This window comes from Xiphophorus couchianus, chromosome 8 (assembly GCF_001444195.1).
Source record: "Xiphophorus couchianus chromosome 8, X_couchianus-1.0, whole genome shotgun sequence".
NCBI lineage: Eukaryota > Metazoa > Chordata > Actinopteri > Cyprinodontiformes > Poeciliidae > Xiphophorus > Xiphophorus couchianus.
In genome coordinates, this window is record NC_040235.1 from 16641940 (window position 1) to 16660318 (window position 18379).

General features: G+C 37.6%; 1 protein-coding gene across 7 annotated transcripts in view; it reads left to right on the top strand.

Annotated features, from left to right (window-relative positions):
• Positions 1 to 18379, top strand: part of rgs3a (regulator of G protein signaling 3a) — a 130866-nt gene that overhangs the window by 86508 nt on the left and 25979 nt on the right. For all 7 annotated transcript variants that reach the window (XM_028026172.1, XM_028026162.1, XM_028026161.1 and 4 more), the window contains one exon: positions 11046 to 12011. In XM_028026172.1, the coding sequence (XP_027881973.1) occupies positions 11046 to 12011 (966 nt within the window). The remainder of the gene's footprint in view (positions 1 to 11045; positions 12012 to 18379) is intronic.

Here is an 18379-nt window from a genome sequence, read left to right on the forward strand (position 1 = left end):
CATAGGATTACGTACATTTTACAACATTTGAAATTTGTGGGATTTCTTTTTAACTGTATGACTTGGGTGACAGTATTTTGCTGAGATTTAGTCTCATTCGTCCATACAGAACTGGTTGGTACTAAGTCTGACTTTTAGTTGCCTTTTTAGGCAGCTGACCAAATTTCTATAAGATTGAGATGCTGCGATGGCTTCTCCAAAACATAAACTGGCTTTATTGTTCAAATCTCACTTGGCAACAAATTTGTTTGTATCTTTAGGTTCTTTGTCCATTTGGTAGACCCATGTGTGCAAATGCTTTAACTTGTGTCTTAAGATGTTGCTTCAAATTTTCCACAAAATCACATTGCCTATGATGTGAAGCACAGCAGTTCCTCCTTCAGCAAATATACACACAACACATTGCGCCCACCATACTTTCACATTTGGGGTGGTGTTTTAGTTTTGCAAGCCTCCCACTTTTTTTTCCTAAGTGACTGAAGACTTGAATTTTTGTTTCATTACACCATTGGATGTGCCTATAAGATTGAGGGTCCTTATATTCATCTGCAAAATGTAATCTGACTTTTTCTTTTGCTTTTAGATTAACTGGTTTTTCCTGTACACATAAAATACTAGCTTAAGCATTACAATGTCAACAACGAGGTTCAGAAGCTCAAGAAGAACAGATGTTAAGGTAAAATCTTCTGAGACATAGAAGGACACAGCATATGAAATCAAGGCATATTTTAAATAATTTAATTTGGTGCTGTCTTACTCTAGTTTTTAATTTAGCTTTCTGTTTGTCTGAATATTGAATTAAACTGTGTATTAGTTAATTGAATAACTTGTCAGTTTCTTTATAAACAGTGAATGGATACTAATGTTAAAAAGGTGAGTAAAAGGAAATCTGTACTTGGTTTATGAAGTAGATTTATTTTCAATCAATCCAGCCCCAAACTTCCACTTCACTATTTAGTCTAAGAAAAACAAAGATAAGCCAATGTTCTGCTTTTTATGTTTCATGAACATGCGAGATTTATGAGCGTAGACTTCCCAATAATTAACCAACATCTCCAAATCTGAAGTCACTCTAAAGTATTTCTGTTAAATATATGGTTTCACTGCAACACAACAAAGCTGGAAACTATGGAGTAAAATGCAAGAGATACATTTTTTTTGAACATTTAACAAGATGCACCTAAAATATGTGTTCAGAATTTCACTGTTGGGACAAAAATGTTTTTTACTTTGCTGCTTCATGAAGTTAAAAATTAATGGGGCAATTTACAACTACTGATTGTAAAAAGAAAAAAAACAATTAAATAGGTCAGTAATCTTTTACATGCATTAGTAGTATATTGTGCTTTTATGATTCAATGTTCCCTTTAATGATTTACAACACCTTTTACACACTCACCCTTCCCTCCTTGCTCCTTGTTCTCCTTTTTCATGTTTTTTTTCTTCCTCTCTTTTGGTCTGATCACAATGGTAAATAAATAACCATCACTACCTCAGCCGTCTCCACTCGATGAAATCATCGACAAAAGAGTATGGCACATTGCAGTGCATATAATAAGGCTATATATAGATTGATCATCTATTTGTTCAAGGGATTTAAAAGGCCTTTGGCAATAGCGGCAAGCGGTTGTGACTCCTATACCTTCAGATTGGGAATTGTTCTGAATAGCACATGTGACAACATTTTTAATATATATTTGGACGACACAGACCTAAAGGCAGAGAAACATAATGTCTCGCAGATAGCAGCGCACATCTGGAATAATATCTTGTTAGATATAACAAGATGCAGTGTACAGAACTGCTCCATGTTAAGCTGAATGTGTGATTGGAGGAATGCGCAAAATGGATTGTGAGCATCTGAGATTGCGTGTTTATGCAACAACCTGTGATGTAGATTGGAACATGTGATATCACTTAAGGCAAATAAACAACTTGTGTGCGTGACTATATTTGGTGGAAAATAAAGCTCACAAACAAGTTTTGCTATCACTCTTGAGGAAAGAAAACAGCAGCTTTGCATCCCTGAAGGAGTCCCTAACAACACTTTTCCATGAGATGAAGCTTCCAAGTGCTGACTGATATCTGTTTGAATATTCTTGCTTTTGCATTGTCGGCCCTCAGTGGCTATGTGTTTCATCCGAACAGGTATGCTGTGCTGAGTCATTTATCATCTGAATCCTGCCTCTAACAGAATATTTTTGGTGGCTTTCTATATTAGATTTCCCCTCATTATAAAATAACTTTGTTTGACTTTAACCTTGTTTTTAAATTTGATATATTTTGGTTGAAAAATTAAATCCATGTGATATAGGAGGAAGCCAGAAAGTGACCTTGAATGGGTTTGTAATCAGGGTCTTATTTTGCCTTTGCAATGCATTGAACAGAAAATATGAAATGAAGTGGTCCTTCCAGATTGTAAGCCATTTTGGATACTTACTTTTCTTAATAGGGGACTTTGAATTGCTCATTTACAGCATGCTATTTAATAAATCTTGCGCAGAGGAAAGTTAGATGGAGAAGAAACAAAATTTAAGTTCAGCCAAGGACAATCAGAGTTAAAATGGTGCTTCACTTGCAGTGGAGTTACATCATCGACTTGCAATATACACCAAACTTGATGCAGATATTTATTAGGTGAGAGATCAGTGCTTAGAAAGTTGGAAAATAGTCTCATTACTAATAGATTACAGCAAGCTTGGGATTTGGGAATTGGAAAACAAGATGGACACTTAGTGGAGGAATACTTCCTTTTAATGTGTTTTTAAAATGTTTGAAATCCCCTATGATTATTTTTAAATGTGGCAGGAAACAGTTTTCCCACAGGGGTGATATGATTTAGTAAAAGATAGACCCAGGTTTTACTGAAACATGGGTGCAGTAAGACTAAACCAGCGGTATCATGAATTGTCTCATCTTTCAAGATTTTGTTGAGAAAAAGCCAACCTTTCTCTTATTCGTGTAAAGGTTGGTTTATAAGTCTGCTTCTTTATTTATATGGGGTTGACCTATTTTTAAAAATACATTCTTTCAGGCAGAAATGTAGGAAAACACTTTTAGGCGTTGCTCTGTTTTTCTCGATGCCTGAAAAATGATGTCTATGACAAAATATTTACATGGAGGTCTGTTCTCATATTCAACATGTTTTCTCTCTCTGTTTTCCAAGCATCCACTATTAATCTGGTTTAGCCAGAGTAAACGTATAATGAAAACAGATAAATGACAACAATCAGAAAATAAGGCAAAAATTTAATTTTCTCTATTTCCTATATACATTCTTTCACAGATGCAGTCATGATGATTCACTAAGTTTTTGAAACAAGATAAAACACAGTGGAAAAAAAAAGATTGAACCTGTTCTTGCTCTTTTTTTGTATTGACATGTTTGTTTTAAGTTTGCCCTCTGGGCTATGTAAACAGGATGTGTTCTCCAAATTTGTCTAACCTTACACATCCTTTAAAGAAATCAATGAGATCACTCAGTGAGTAAAGGAAGGTATTGAACAGGGTAAAGGCGAGTCAAACGTTGCATCACTCAGACATTCAGCCAAACTGCTGTTATAGAGATTCAGAGTCCGTGAGTGGAAGGGAGAGGATATATTGACAGGAAGGAGCAAGGAGGAGAAGGAGAATTTATGTGCTTTTGTATGCTAGTGCTCAAGATTTCTGACAGCTTGTCTAATTGAAATGTGTTGGTCTTAATGCGGTGAATGGGAAAGGTGAATTTAGCATTATGTTTAATTCATTAAACCATCAGTTGCTACGGATGGGCAAAGTAGACTTATGCAAGGGATCTTGTCAGTTTAATTGCTTTCTTAAAAACAGAAATGATGCAGCAAACTGAAGTAAAGTAGGAAAGATAAAGATGGCACCTTGTTTCTGGTGAGCGTGAAGGGTTTAGGGGTAAGATATAATGACCTGGGAAGTTATATAAGACCTACCTTTAGCTTTTGGAAAATGCACGGTGCAGCTGCTCCCCTTGGGATGGGTTTCTTGTTGCCGTGGTAACTATGGGACACACGAGGTCACATGATTATCCTTGGGTGATAGACTGCAGGAAATAGGGCTATTTTTCCTCTGCAACACATTTGACTTTCAAAATATTATTGTTTGTCACAAAGTGGAACAGTGCCGATCTACGTATAAATGTAGATCAGATAAATTCAAAGTTTGTTTGTGTTTGTTTTTCCCCCTCTGATCTATTTATCTCTTAAACTCGAGATCTAAGCCTAATTGAGGAAACAAAATTGAACCCGGCTATTTGTTCAGTGTATAAAAATATGGCTAAAAAGACTATCAGCTGCTGCTGAAGGGTATAGGGGTCACTCTAAAAATGTGTGAGGGCGGTGTTAGTAGAGAGGCTAACTTGTTTTCTTCAGAGATTTTTTTAATGACACGTGGGAGTTAGAAATGTCTGGGTAGATGTGGGAAATGCTATTTTTTATTTTGCTTTATATTTAGGAGAAACATTTTAATTTCCAAAATACATAAATATTCTCCTTTTGGTCAACAGGAACAGAGTGTGCTAAAAGCTTTGGTTAATATCCTAAATATATTAAAAAATGTTAATGATTTGTGAACATTTGTTAGATCCTCTGTGTTTTCATTCAGTTTTTGCTGTGCCCATTGTTCATCCCTTAGTTCACTGCCTTAGATTTCCCCCCAGCTTCTCTGCATTCTGCTGATTGTACTTAACTGGTTTCTATATTTCTTGCCATTCCTTCTCAGCACGTAAGCTCCTTGATTTCTTATTGGATTGCTGGATTCTACTGTTGTTCTCTTCATGGTTTCTGTGTCCTGAGATTCCTTTAGTTTGAGTTTAACAAGTTCACTCTCCATCATGTTCTTCCTCTGTTTTGTTCCATTTGGATCCACATCAACAACCTTGAAACATAACATTTGGCTAAAATTTTTGGATTGGCTGGCTTTAGGTAAATTTGTTCATAATATATAAACTCACTGTGAGGAGGCTTTATAACTCACATGAGCCAAATCTGAGAACCCAGCATGGCTGCCTTCTACCACTAAATGGAAGCAATGATACCATTTCTAATGTGATACATCAATGTCACATATAATGGAAAAGAAAGTCACCAAGCTAAATGTTTTTTTGTTTTTTTTCTGGCGTTACTGATGAAGTAGCGTGGCTTTAATTAGAATTTAGTCACTGAACCTCTCCACCCCAAACGTCTCCCTTCCTCTTCCACTTACTCATCTCATTTATGTGTCATTGCCATTCACTGACTTCCCTCCTCCCTTCTGCTTGTCTTATCCACTTTGTCACCTTCATCTATTCGGGCTTTCACTCCGCATCTCGTTCTCCCTGCTTGTTTAGTTAAGGTTTTGTTTGCTTGCCTAATTGAGTCAGTGAGAGAGGCATTTCTCTGTTGAATCACTGCTGACTTTACGATGCATTCGAGAACATGTGTATTGTGCATATGCACGTGCACAATACACATGTGCTTGCATGAATTGAGGCTCAAAAGCAAAGAGCTGATACACCCCAGATGGCTGTTTCCACATTAGCTTGCTCGTTTTCTTTTGTATTTATTGGGAACCCAATGAGAGACATGGTTTAAAAGAGAATAGCCAAAAACGTAACTTTTTTTAAGAAAAGCATTTTAAATTGTGTTAGTTTGGTATTGTTTTATATATTTGGATAAGGAATAATTGTGAGTTTGAACAATGAAGCTCATGTGGCTTTTTCCTTTGTTTGTTTCTGTTTACGTACGTGTTTTGTGCAAGGAATGCGAAAAGAATTGTGTATCCGACAAGACAGGTGACTCAGTTGTGTCTTAGACCATAACCTTAATAGAGAAGAGTTGTTGTGTGAGACTGATTAAGTAAGATGGGCTAACCAAGCTCCAGAAAGAACCAGAAGCTGCAGCTGCTTTAGGCAAAATTCCACATGATCTCACGATAACAATGTCCCATGATACTTCAAAATTAGCAATGGTTGCAAAGCAACATACTGAAAATATAATGATCTTCAGGAGCTAATCAAAAACACTGACTCTCCATAAAATATAGACATGATGTATATATGAAAAAAGGACAAGAGAGAATAGAAAAAAATGGGGGAAACACAGTGGCTTTACTATAATTTATTTCCTTCCCTGCTTTCACAGAAAGTGCATTTCTTTCTAAAAATACCTCCCAAGTACCCAGAGGAAAACCGAGAAGTCTTAATGTCCTGCTTGTAACAGTACTATGAACCATTAAAAGGGGATCACAGAAAGGTTAAGGACACTCAGAAGTAGAAAATGAGAAGCCTGTATCCCCTTCAGGCAGCTACATGAGCCTCCCAAACAAAGAGGAGAAAGTCTGAGCTTGTGTCTTTCACAATCTCAGCTTCCAACCTCAGGCGTTACATTCCACCATTTTTAAAAACACTCTTTGGATTCTCAAATAATGAGGAAACAAACTGTGAACTTTTCCTCAACTCAAGTTTACAAAGTTAGTTTGTAGTCTAAACTTTTGCTGCTTTAAGCTAGACAGTGAAATAGCAAAACAGAAAAATCTAGCTGCTCACAAAGAACAAAAACTGAATTTTCCAGGCACTAAAGCACCATTCAAAGGCTTGACTCTTTTCTTCTTAGGTTAGTTTGAAGATAGTCTTATACTTATTAAAGTTACGCTGAACATACCATATTTTTAAGTTTTCTTTGCCTATTTTGAACAGGATTTCTATGAAATATTGAAATTCAGGAAAATTTTTCAATTTAAATCCACCTACTGATAAAATTATTGAGTTCTCTGTCTTGTTTTCTGGACTTCATAATTTAGAATATAAAAGTCATAATTTCATAAACAAAAAAGGACTTTTTACATTTCATAGATTTAATTTAGATCATTTTGTCTTTATCTAGTCTGGCTGTCCTGAACACACAATCATTCAAACATGTATAAGATAATTTTATAGCTTGTTTGGCTTGTAAATTAAATTCAAGTGAGTGTAATGTAGATACCAACAAGAACATAAGCATTGAAATTTCTTTTTTTATCATTTGTGAAGACAAATGTGAGAATCCAAAACCATAAAAGTTGTACTTAGTTCAATGCTAATATCAAACTATTTTCCTTAAAGGCTGATTCTGTATGTTTTAAATGTGTACATCCTCCAACACAGCTACTTTAAATTGCAAAATTATGTCCTCAATTTCCCCTGCCATCAACTTTTGTAGGAGTCTACTGATGACTCATTCATTTGTTTGAAAGACCTTCAGAATCATGCAAAAATAATGACCAAAATCACTTTGTTTGACTTGCAAAGCAACGTAGAAAAAAAAGGAACAAGAATCATCTCAGTTCTTCCCATCCTACTTTCACCCTTCTCCCTTTTCATGTCTCTCACTTTCCATGCATTCATATCCTTTCACAGTCATATAAGCAGTTTATACCTATATCCATCAGCAGATGTTCATATGAAGAAATTACATGAGATGAAGTTAGTTCAAGAAGATTCACAGTACACCCCGGTTGACTAATTCCAGAGAAGATAGAAAATCTATGAAGGGGCCCCAGGTTTTTCCAAAGGCTGCCTTTCTTTCACGTTATACTAAATCATACTAAATCTTTTCAGGCTTGCAGTAAGAACCTTTTTTTTATCACAAAACACTTTGATAGAATATCAAAAAGAATAAAAGGAAAAGAATAGAAAGGTGGTCAAACAAAAAAAAAAAAGAACAGTGTCAACTGGATCACAGACCTCAGTCTGATTCTGGTTCCATTACCAGCAGAGAATTACACCGTACCCCTGAGATACGCCTGTAAGGGTGTGAGATGGAGCAATTCTTTTATCAGCGAGTGAAACCCTCTTTGATCTTAACACAGTATCGTATTACCAGTATCCTCAGTGGCCAGATTAATCAGATGTCGCATGTAGCTTTCAGTTTGTAACCATTGAGAGCATAATAAATGCAAAATATGTCTGCAAATAATTCTGGGGACTGGTCTCCTCAATGCACCCAGATTTTGATTACACCACATACCTGAATAACAAGTCAGCCAGCATTTTTTTTTACTTCACACCGCTCCAAAATATTCTAGTTTATGCTACCCCGTCATCAAGAAGCAACCCAGATACTCTAATCCCCCTTAACAGCATCCATGAAGGTCACAGTCAGATGAAGCGAGAAAGAACCCTTGAGGATCAAAGTACCCACTTATTCAAAGCTGTAGTTAGTCAGTGTAGGTTTCTTAAACCTCTCGGTGTTCAAATTGACATAAAGGGATTAAATCTTGTGGTTGGCTGATTAGGCAAATCCTTTCAGTCTTAGGTATCCGACAATAGACACATGCACAACTAATATTATATAATATCTTTGTTGTCTGAATATAAACAAATATGTTGTCAAGAGTTTTTAAATTGACTGAGAACACCTTTTACTCACAAGTATTATGCAATTTTACTGTTATTTTTTGTACAACTAAGTAGAAGAAACAGAATTTTAGTTTTAATGATTTTTATGTCAAACTTTTATACAGTGCTGTGAGAAATGAGATATTACTTTAAAGTCATTTTTTCATTGATTCTTAATGAACCTTTTAGAATATCTACATATCTTTTTTTTAAAGGTTTTGTTGGGTCTAGTGGCCTTTATTTGATAGTTAATTGACAGGAAAGTGGGTAATGAGAGAAGGGAAAGACAAAGGTCTCCAGGCTGGGAATTGAACCTGCGACGGCCGCGTCGAGGACTAAGGCCTCCATATATGGGTTGTGCTTAACCCCTGCGAAACCACAGCACACCCCAGAATATCTACATATCTGAGAGAAGACAACATCATTTCTGATGTGACAACATCACAAGATAACAGTATATTGTGACTGCAGATCGACATCATGGGTTTAGTCATCCAGCACAATGAAGCCCTTCACAATATTGAGAGCTGACCTCAATAAACAGAATTGATTTGACATACTTGACTGAAGAGTTTAAAATCATACAGGGGTTTGCAATCTATTTCATTACAGTCCTGTTATATGTGAAAAATAATCCTCTGTTTTGATCCACAAACAATGTCGGTAAATGTCTACTCTGGGTTGATGGCTAATGTTTTCATACAGTTTTAAGCCTTTTTATGCAATTCAATGCCTAAAGCTCCAACCAGAAGTTTACTTTCAGACATTGCTGGCTTGATTATCATTCTGTTTGGTGTTTTGTTCCAGGATGGATTGATTATGTGACGTAAACTTGCAGTGAAACCCAATAAAGATTAAGCTCCACGAGCTTGCATTTGTTGTGGATTTTCTTCTGTCCACTTCTGACTCAAAAGTACATACATGCCCACTAATACTTGGAAAAATGCCCTTAAGCAAGATGCACTTGGTTTGTTCTGTTGGTAGCTATCAATATAGTTCTAGTAGAGTTCTCGCTGGATATGTGACCACTCTGGTCAGCAGAATTGGTTTAGTTCATTTTAGTGGTTTGTTTCCCAGCATGGACTCAGCTTTTAAGCACAGTCAATAAATTTTTAATAGGGCAAATGTTTGGACTTCAAAGAGTTCATTCCAGGACCTTAATCTTCATCTGCTTTCTCCATTTCTACACCAGTTCTGTGTCTTGGGGTTGCTGTGGTTTAATAGTCAGAGCGGTCCTCTGGCAAATGGAAGGCTGTGACTTTGATTACAGCTTTGATTTGCGGACAAAAACAATAAACTTTAAGAAGCCTTTCAGGTTGCAGTATAACTGTGTTAATAATGTAAGAATGTGTGTGTAGATGGATGTATGATCAATATGAATTACAATAACTTTAAAGTGAAAGTACTTTGGGTGGTTGATATGGTTTAAAAAATATATCGTTTCAGTCCATTTATTAGTTTCTGCTTGGACAAACCAGGTGTGTCTTATTTTTAACCAGATGACCAAAACAGTCACCCAATAACCACCAAGGTTTTAGTGTAAAAGGATATTCACTCACATATGTATTTTTACATTTCTAAACAGAACTGTAAGAGGTCGCAATACTGTTTCAGTGGTGATGTCCATTTAAAAAACTTCAACAATGTGTGCTAAATGATGTCAAAAGCTATGCTTGTTTAGCCAAATAAAGAAAGGGCAACTGTGCTGTTATCACTTTCCAAAAACATTCAAAGGCCAGAAGTTTCTTAATCTTTAATCCACAGTGAACGATTAAACTAAAACCCAAATTGTGACTTATAATTTCCAAAATCAGTGTGACTTGTTTAAACCTTTTGCAACCTTTTGTCATATTTTCAAGCAAATTCTGTGGTTCTGATGTGGTGCTGGCCCACTCAAAATGAATTTGTAATGATCCACCCACAGGGCTCAGTGAGCTTGAATGTGGAAGCTGGAGGAGGTTAAAGATGCATTTCAAACCAGCAGATTTTGAGAAGGAGGTGAAACAGAAAGCAGAAAATATAACTTTCCATGCTAAACTGGGGAAAGGAAGTATTTTATATGGACAAATATTATTCAGCAAAGAAACCATTGAGGGAAAAGATGAGGCAGTGTAGGGAGAAGCTTCTTCTTTTCTATCAATAGGGATCCGGAAAACCTTATTAGCAGCTTAGTTTGAATAGACCACTGCAAAGTCTCTTGAAGTTCATAGCAGCAGTGAAGAGAAGACCAGTATGACAATATGAAGTTCCTGTCTGCATTAATGAAAAGATGTGTCAGGCATTTTTTACCCAAACTGGTTTTTATCCAAACTATGGTTTTAAGACACCTTGGAAGCTTGACTGCGAAGGCTGCCAGATTTGATCAGTTTTCCTTTTATCCTCCCACTGATTCTGTGGTTGTATTTGGGATCTGTTTCTCTGTCCCTTCCAGTCAAAACACAGAGGTCAACGGCAGGACTATCATAGCTAAAACTGACACGTTGACCTTTTCAAAAGATATTATTGTTGCATACTGTTCCCTCAATGTTGCGGCTCATAGCAGATGGGGGTCAACACAAAAATGTAATGCTGAAGAATGAACCGGTTATAAAAGGCAATTTCCAGTTTGTGTTCTGCTGCTCTATTAAGCAAATTCTAACCATCTTTCCTCTTCCTGTGTTTTTTTCTTCTTTGTCTTTTGTAGATGTTGGAGCCTAATGTGGATGCCTCTTCTTGTGAGCTGGGTGGTGTAGAAGGAGACAGGGAAAGTGTGGGCCTCCACATGCCGACGCACAGCCCTGAAGGTGAGGACAGCAGCCTGTATCCCTCCAGCCCCTCAGAGCCTGCGACGCTTGGAAGTCCTCATCCCTCAGAGCCACTCACACCTTTGGATGAAGTGTACACACCCCTCGGAGGTCTGTTGGGATCGGGTGACCGACATAAGGTGCCTCCCACACCACCTCCTTCCACAGAAGGCGAAGACTCAAAGAGCATAGACGGGCACGAGATGGACATATGGAAAGAGAGTAAAGATGTGGAGGAGAAGGCAGAAGAAGAAGAGGAGGAGGGGAACAGCAAAAGGAGTGAGGAAGGGGAGAAAGATGGAGATGCAGAGGAAGAAGATAGATATGAAGAAGAGGCCAACTTAAACCTCATGGTGTCAAACACAGATGAAGACAATGTCTCCGAGCCTCCTGACACTAATGCCCCCCCTTCCTCCTCATCCTCCTCATTTGTCATCCCCGAGCTGCGTCTTGATCGCTCCTTCAGTGCCGACGCCCTCTCCTCCCCCAACACAGACGAAGAAGAATACGACGAGGATGAAGAGGAAGAGTCAGAGGATGATGAAGATGACAGCGATGACGCTTACTTACAGCGAACTGACAGCAAGCGCCGTAGCATGGTAGAGGGCGCCACGTGTGAGAAGCACGGCGGAGGGCGGCTCAGCGTGCAAAATTCCCTGCGGCGGCGCACGCACAGTGAAGGCAGCCTCCTGCAGGAACCCCGCACGCCTTGCTTCACCTCTGACAATGCCATCAACTGTCTGGAGGCTGGGGGTGTGCACCCAAAGGGTGGCTGGACACTTCCTTCACCCAAAACCCTGAAGAAGGAGCTGATGAAGAACGGGGGCTCCATGCACCAGCTGTGCATGCTTTTCTCCGGTAGGAAGGTAAGCAAGTTGAGTCTGAATGAGATTACCACAAAACACATATAAAACCCAGCAACACATGCATATACAATGGCTGGTTTATATGATTTTTTGGGAGTTTATGATTGTATATGATTTTTATTTGTTTTATTAAAAGTGTTACTTTCCCTTTGCTACGTTTCCTTGACACTGCTGTCTGTGTAAAAAGGATGACATCAAGTGGTGAACATGAGAAAGCACACAAGAGGAATCAAATGATGCTTTCAAATTTCTACCAAACATATTGACAGTGTAGCACAATTTTCAGTACTATGGGAAAGCATTCATACCCAATCACAAACTTGCATACTTTTGGAGAGTCTGGTGTGATAGGTGATAGACCAACACAAAGGAGTGCATTGATGTGAAGTGGGGAGATTTAGTGTGTAGCTTTCAGCATTTTCTTTTTATCAATAATAATCTTTAAGGTCAGAATGAGTTGTCAGTTTTCTCATAAACTCTGACTAGCTTCCGTGTCCCTACAGAAGAAGAGCAACTCAACACCATCATGATGCCACTACAATATTTCATTATAGAAATTGTCTGTTTAGAGCCATGTGCAGTGCTAATTTTCTACCACACATGGGCTAAAAAATGTGTGCAGATCAACTACTTCTATGTGTTTGCTGTGTCCCCTAAGTTGGGGAGGAATACAAATGCAACATCTTATAGATTTCTCTCAACATTGGTTTTGGTCAGACCATATTTCACTAAAAATGCACGAGTGTAATAGGTTTTCAACGAGTCGACCAGAGCTACCATGGATCTCTCCTTGCCCAGATTGTCAAATTATGGGAACTCTTTTCATCTCTGCCACTCCTCCCTCACCCATGTCTTGGTAGCTTTGCTGAAGGTGCCATCTTCTTTCCATTTCGGATACGAGATTGAACAGAGACCATGAGATTTGTAAAACTTGGGATTTGAACTGTACCCCTGACCTGTCTGCTGTTTCTTGTTTTTGTGCTGTTTGTTCACCAATGTTTTCTAACAGACCTCTGAGGCATCCACAAAACAGCTGAGCTGAAATAACTTCTATTCATAATTTTGTGCCAATTTGTGTTGATCTATTTCATAAAATTTCAAGAAAATAACAGAGGTTTGTGGTTGTAATGTGACAATATTAAGAATGTGACCAGTTGAGTTGCAATCAGTTTGGCCATCATTGAAGCAGCTGTCAACCATTGTATTAATGATACAATGTAAACACACATTTACATTGTATCATTTTCCTACATTCAATTAAAGTTAAATCTACTCTTCTTATCCAAAACAAGTGCGTAAAGTTTTAAGCTCAATATTTATACCCACTTTTTACCATTAAGCTTTATTTTCAATATTCTCTGACACAATAACACACCTACCACATTAAAGACTGTATTTTAATAAAATACATAACTTATAGAAAAACAATATAGCCTACTATATCAAGCAATTCTATCTGATGAAAAGTTGTGTTTGCATACATATATAACCACAATTATGGTAATAATTAGTAATATAATCAATGATTACAGCAGGAATAGGAAGCCACAACTAAAGAGCACTCATGTATTGAGAAATTTAATTTTGATTCTCTCTTGCTGGTAGCAGTTCCTAAAGCTGACCAGCAGAGGGGAGCATCACATCCCTATTGACCCGCAGTGCTGTACTCTTTCATCAGTTGTGTAGAAATTAAACTGAAACATCCTTCTTCCCATGGGTCACTTGTTAGCTGAAAAGTGTTTTGACACACACTTTTACATTTATCTCGCATTTACTGTAATGCACACAAATCATCTGCTCTGCTCCACAGCAGACAGAGAGAACTTACACACACGAAGAGAGTTGACAAATGAAGAGCGAATGGAAGTAAGATCAGGAGGACAATCACATCAAGATTCTGTTCACATTCACTGGACTTAATGACAAACTTGTTACAGAGGTAATCAGGAGCACATTTAATCGTCAAACAAAATCACAAGTGCTGCTCCTCTTTATCTGCTTCTCCTTCCATCAGTCTGTCAGCACACTCGACAGCCTTAAATGGCTGTGAGTGCACTCTGCAGCAGAGGAATGCAGCAGACAGAGCTGGAGCCTGTTTGTCTTGGCAGATTCAAGGGTAATTTTACTACCTATTGGCGTCATGAACACATTTCCTTTGAGGGGTTTGTTTCCACTATTCAAAAGGATCCTTAAACCCTCCACCAACACTTTTAATTTGGTAAATATTGCAACATTTTGAGAAGCAGGAAAGGTTATGGATTTCTGTTCATCCCCAGAGGATGAGAAGTTTATTATTTCACCTTTGGACTGATTTGTTCAGAAATTAAATTTATGCGTCAAGACGGACTTTAATCCTGTTGGCTTTAAGTATTATACTGTTTCAAAAGACTTAAATACAAATACCTTTAAAATAAAATATTTGCAACATATTGTACTAATAATGTAACTATTCTGATGATTATGGCCAGATGCGTGCACATAATCTAATCTCCAATAAAAATCTATTGTTTTTAGAGGTTCTTTGGAATGAGTTTCAATATTTATTTCGTTCTTTATAGCTTGTCACTTTCATCTTTTCTTTTTACCATTCAAATGACTTTGTTTGACTTTGGTTTCAGATACAGTGCAGTTTCTTTCATCACAAAATAATCAAAATTGTTTCATTGATTTACTCTGTGTTCAACTTGACGCATTTGGCTCATAGCTATAATATGGGGAATTATGGCTATTCTGAGAGTTGCAGAGGAACCTGCAAGAATTGCTTTGGTATGCCACCACTTCACTATCTGAAGCTCTTTGTGCCACCTCTGTTTTCTCCTGCCGGGCAGTGTTTACTTGGCCCTTGATTGGCACCAGCTCTGCTCCTGTCTTTCTTTCTGCTCTGCACTTTTTCCTCTCACTGGATTTTTTCCCCTTATGGGCTATCAACAATGCAAGTAGGGCCAAAAACGACATTCAAGGAGACACTGAGGAATAAGTTGTCTCCTTAGCCAACTCAGAATATTTGTTAGATAACATCTAAAGGTGCTGCTGTCAGGGAAAGGACAAATTAGGTCAGAATTTTCTAAACTCAATGGAAGCTCAAAATATGTCTTCCAAATCTATAGACTCAAGTTTTTCCTCGTTTTTCTTTGCAAAAAGGTCAAGCTCCATCTGGCTGGGTGTAGAGTGGTTTGTTTTGGAATTTTTTTTAGGTCATATGCACATCACATTTTTCAGATTTTTGTTCGTAAATTAGTTTGGAAACGGGCTGCACAGTGGCGCAGTTGGTAGCACTGTTGCCTTGCAGCAAGAAGGTCCTGGGTTTGATTCCCGGCCGGGGTCTTTCTGCATGGTGTTTGCATGTTCTCCCTGTGCATGCGTGGGTTCTCTCCGGGTACTCCGGCTTCCTCCCACAGTCCAAAAACATGACTGTCAGGTCAATTGGTTTCTCTAAATTCTCCCTAGGTGTGAGTGTGTGTGTGCATGGTTGTTTGTCCTGTATGTCTCTGTGTTGCCCTGCGACAGACTGGCGACCTGTCCAGGGTGTACCCCGCCTCTCGCCCGGAACGTAGCTGGAGATGGGCACCAGCAACCCTCCCGACCCCATTAGGGACAAGGGTGAACGGAAAATGGATGGATGGATGGATGGATGGATAGTTTGGAAACCATTTGTAATTTTTCTTCCATTTCACAATTATTTACTACTTCCTGTTGGTCTGTCACATATATTAAAATTTGGGGTTATAAGTTGAATAATGTGGCAAAGTTCAACGAGTATGGATACTTTTGCAAGCTACTCTAAACTACCACCTTGTGTTCATTTCCATTTTAAATTCACTCTAAAAAGTCATGCTTTATATCAATTGATGAGAAAACATAGTGCTTGTTTGGTCTATTTAGTGTTTTCTTCACAAGCTAAATATTTTGTACATGAGGTCATAATGCTTGTTTGAAAATGGAGTAAATATCAGCTCTCTTTGCAGTGGTTTGCGGGAAACGATTTTAATATGTTTACAGATGCTTGGATTCTCTGGATGTGCCGATAATAAGCTGAGTCAGGCAGGGCAAGATGGAAATTGGTTGTAAAATGTTCAAAAACAGGGTTTGCTAAAAGTGTTGACAGACTCAGTTGCTTAAAACTGAATTAATATAAGGTTCAACCTTTGTCCTTGCACAATAAACTGAGTGAATAGCTCCCAATTGTAAGATTTGTCTCTTGGGAATTTCACAAATGCTTGACTTTTTGGATTGTAAAAGTAACATTTATTGCTGTGTTTTATTTTTGTTGCAGGAATCCCTTTTCCTTTTTGTTCATAATTTAGTGATTTCAATTTATTTTACATAATAAAAGGGAACTTTTTTGTGCATCAACAACTTAAAGAGCCTGTGCACATATTTTGTTTTGAAATAAGAGAGACTACTAGCCAATACAAAGCTATAGCTAAAGAGTAAAATGAAAACTACATCAGTAGTTAGTTCATGAAGCATTTGGGAAAATTGAGGAAAGGTAATATTTATGCAAATTTTAAGTGACCTAGTTTTCAATTAGTAGTTAAATGTGCCTAAAAAAGCATGATTTGGTTATAGGTAGTTTGACTCACTTCTGATATCAACCTTCTCACACATAGTAGAGGCAAGAGTTGGGTAGTGCCAAAGCATTAAAATAGGTCAGTCAGTGGCACCCAACAAATTTTCTGTGACTTATCTGTCAATTCAATATTTCAAGTGGAAGCTGACGGCACCCTCTGTAACTGCTGATTGATAAAGCTACAAATTTCATCTGTTCCATTTCTTTAGAATCGGCTTAAATTCAAGTTTTAAGTTTTTCAATAGAATCTGGACCGCATTATTATTCGTTCTCAAGATCAACTTCATCCCACAATGGAGAAAATGCATTTAAGTAGGAAGGAAAAGAAACAGAACAATGCACGCTCTTGCAAATAGTAGTTTTATTGGTATTTTGTTTGGGCTCAGGTAAATGATTAATTTTTGTACTAACTTGTTTGGCTTTTGCGCAGTAGTCAAATACTAATAAATATGGTCTGAGCAACGTCTGGATCCTGCATCACTTCTAAATATTTTAGAACACAAACATAGTACAAACCAAGTACACGGAAATGAGCTCAGAACATCATGTTTGGAATAATGTACTTTCAGAGAAGAGGTTGCCTTCTGTCACTATGACCTCTTCTAAACACCAAATTGTGATAAGCAGAATAAACCTGCCTGATTCCAAAAATCTTTACGTTGGTTCTATCACGTCATCTGTTGGTGCCTGTGCTTCTCGCTGAGCAGACCCTTCCAGGACAAACTTATTAATGAGCTCTCTCCATTCCCCAAGCTCCAATACTCATAATTGTCTAATTTTAGCTAAATGGTTGCAGTACACACTTGTGGCAGAACTTGTTGATATCAGTTTAGAAACTCGTACCTCACGTTGGCCTGGGCATGTGATCAAATCTAAAAATAGTTTGTATTTTTACTGACTGAACTAGGCGAGAGATTCAAGGCATATCAAATGAAACACCACTGAATTGTTTTGAAGTGTTTGGCAGCCGTTTGAGACTAATAGATCCCACAAATAGTTGGACCTTTCTGAATTGACATGAATTAGTTGATATTATTGTGGGTAAATATGTTGAGTGTGTGTTAATTAGCTTGGTTGGGACAAAAGGTCTTGAGAGGTCAGATTTTTGCAGAAGGCAGCCAGATTGGATACGTCCAGAGAAAATGCTAACTGACTAGCGAGTAAATATTTACCGTAGGGGCCCGACAAATGTTCAGAGCAGGAAATGTAACATCTACTCACCAAAAGAGCTATTGACAAAAATGTCCCTGACTGTACTAAATGTAATGTTTTTGGTTTACATTTAAATCACTGTTTTTAGTGATGCACATACACAAATGATGGCACATTTTTGGAGGGCAGAAGTCAGGCAGAGCTTCACCATTTAGGCAGGAATGTGTATCAAAATACATATTTTGATACACATTCCTGAATAAATGGCAGATTATAAATCTGTAAGTGAACTGTTTATAAGCAGAACATTTCTGGACGGATTTCTATTGCTTTTGAGCCGCATACTCTTTTTTTGTTTTTATCTGGATGCTGAAAAAGAAGGAGGGATATTGTTATATATTGTTATAGCTTTACCTATATGCATTTACACTTTACATACATTATATTGAATGACAATTAATTGTTAAAATGCATGACAAAGTTATTTCACCCTTTGCACCTGTCACACTTAATGCTGTTTTGGTTTTCTTTTTCCAACCTTTGCTTGAGCTCTGTCATATTTCATCATAACACACAAATACAGAAGCTATGAATTGTTTTCCTTTTTATATTGCTTGTATCAGCCCTGTCTAAAGTTGACTTTTGA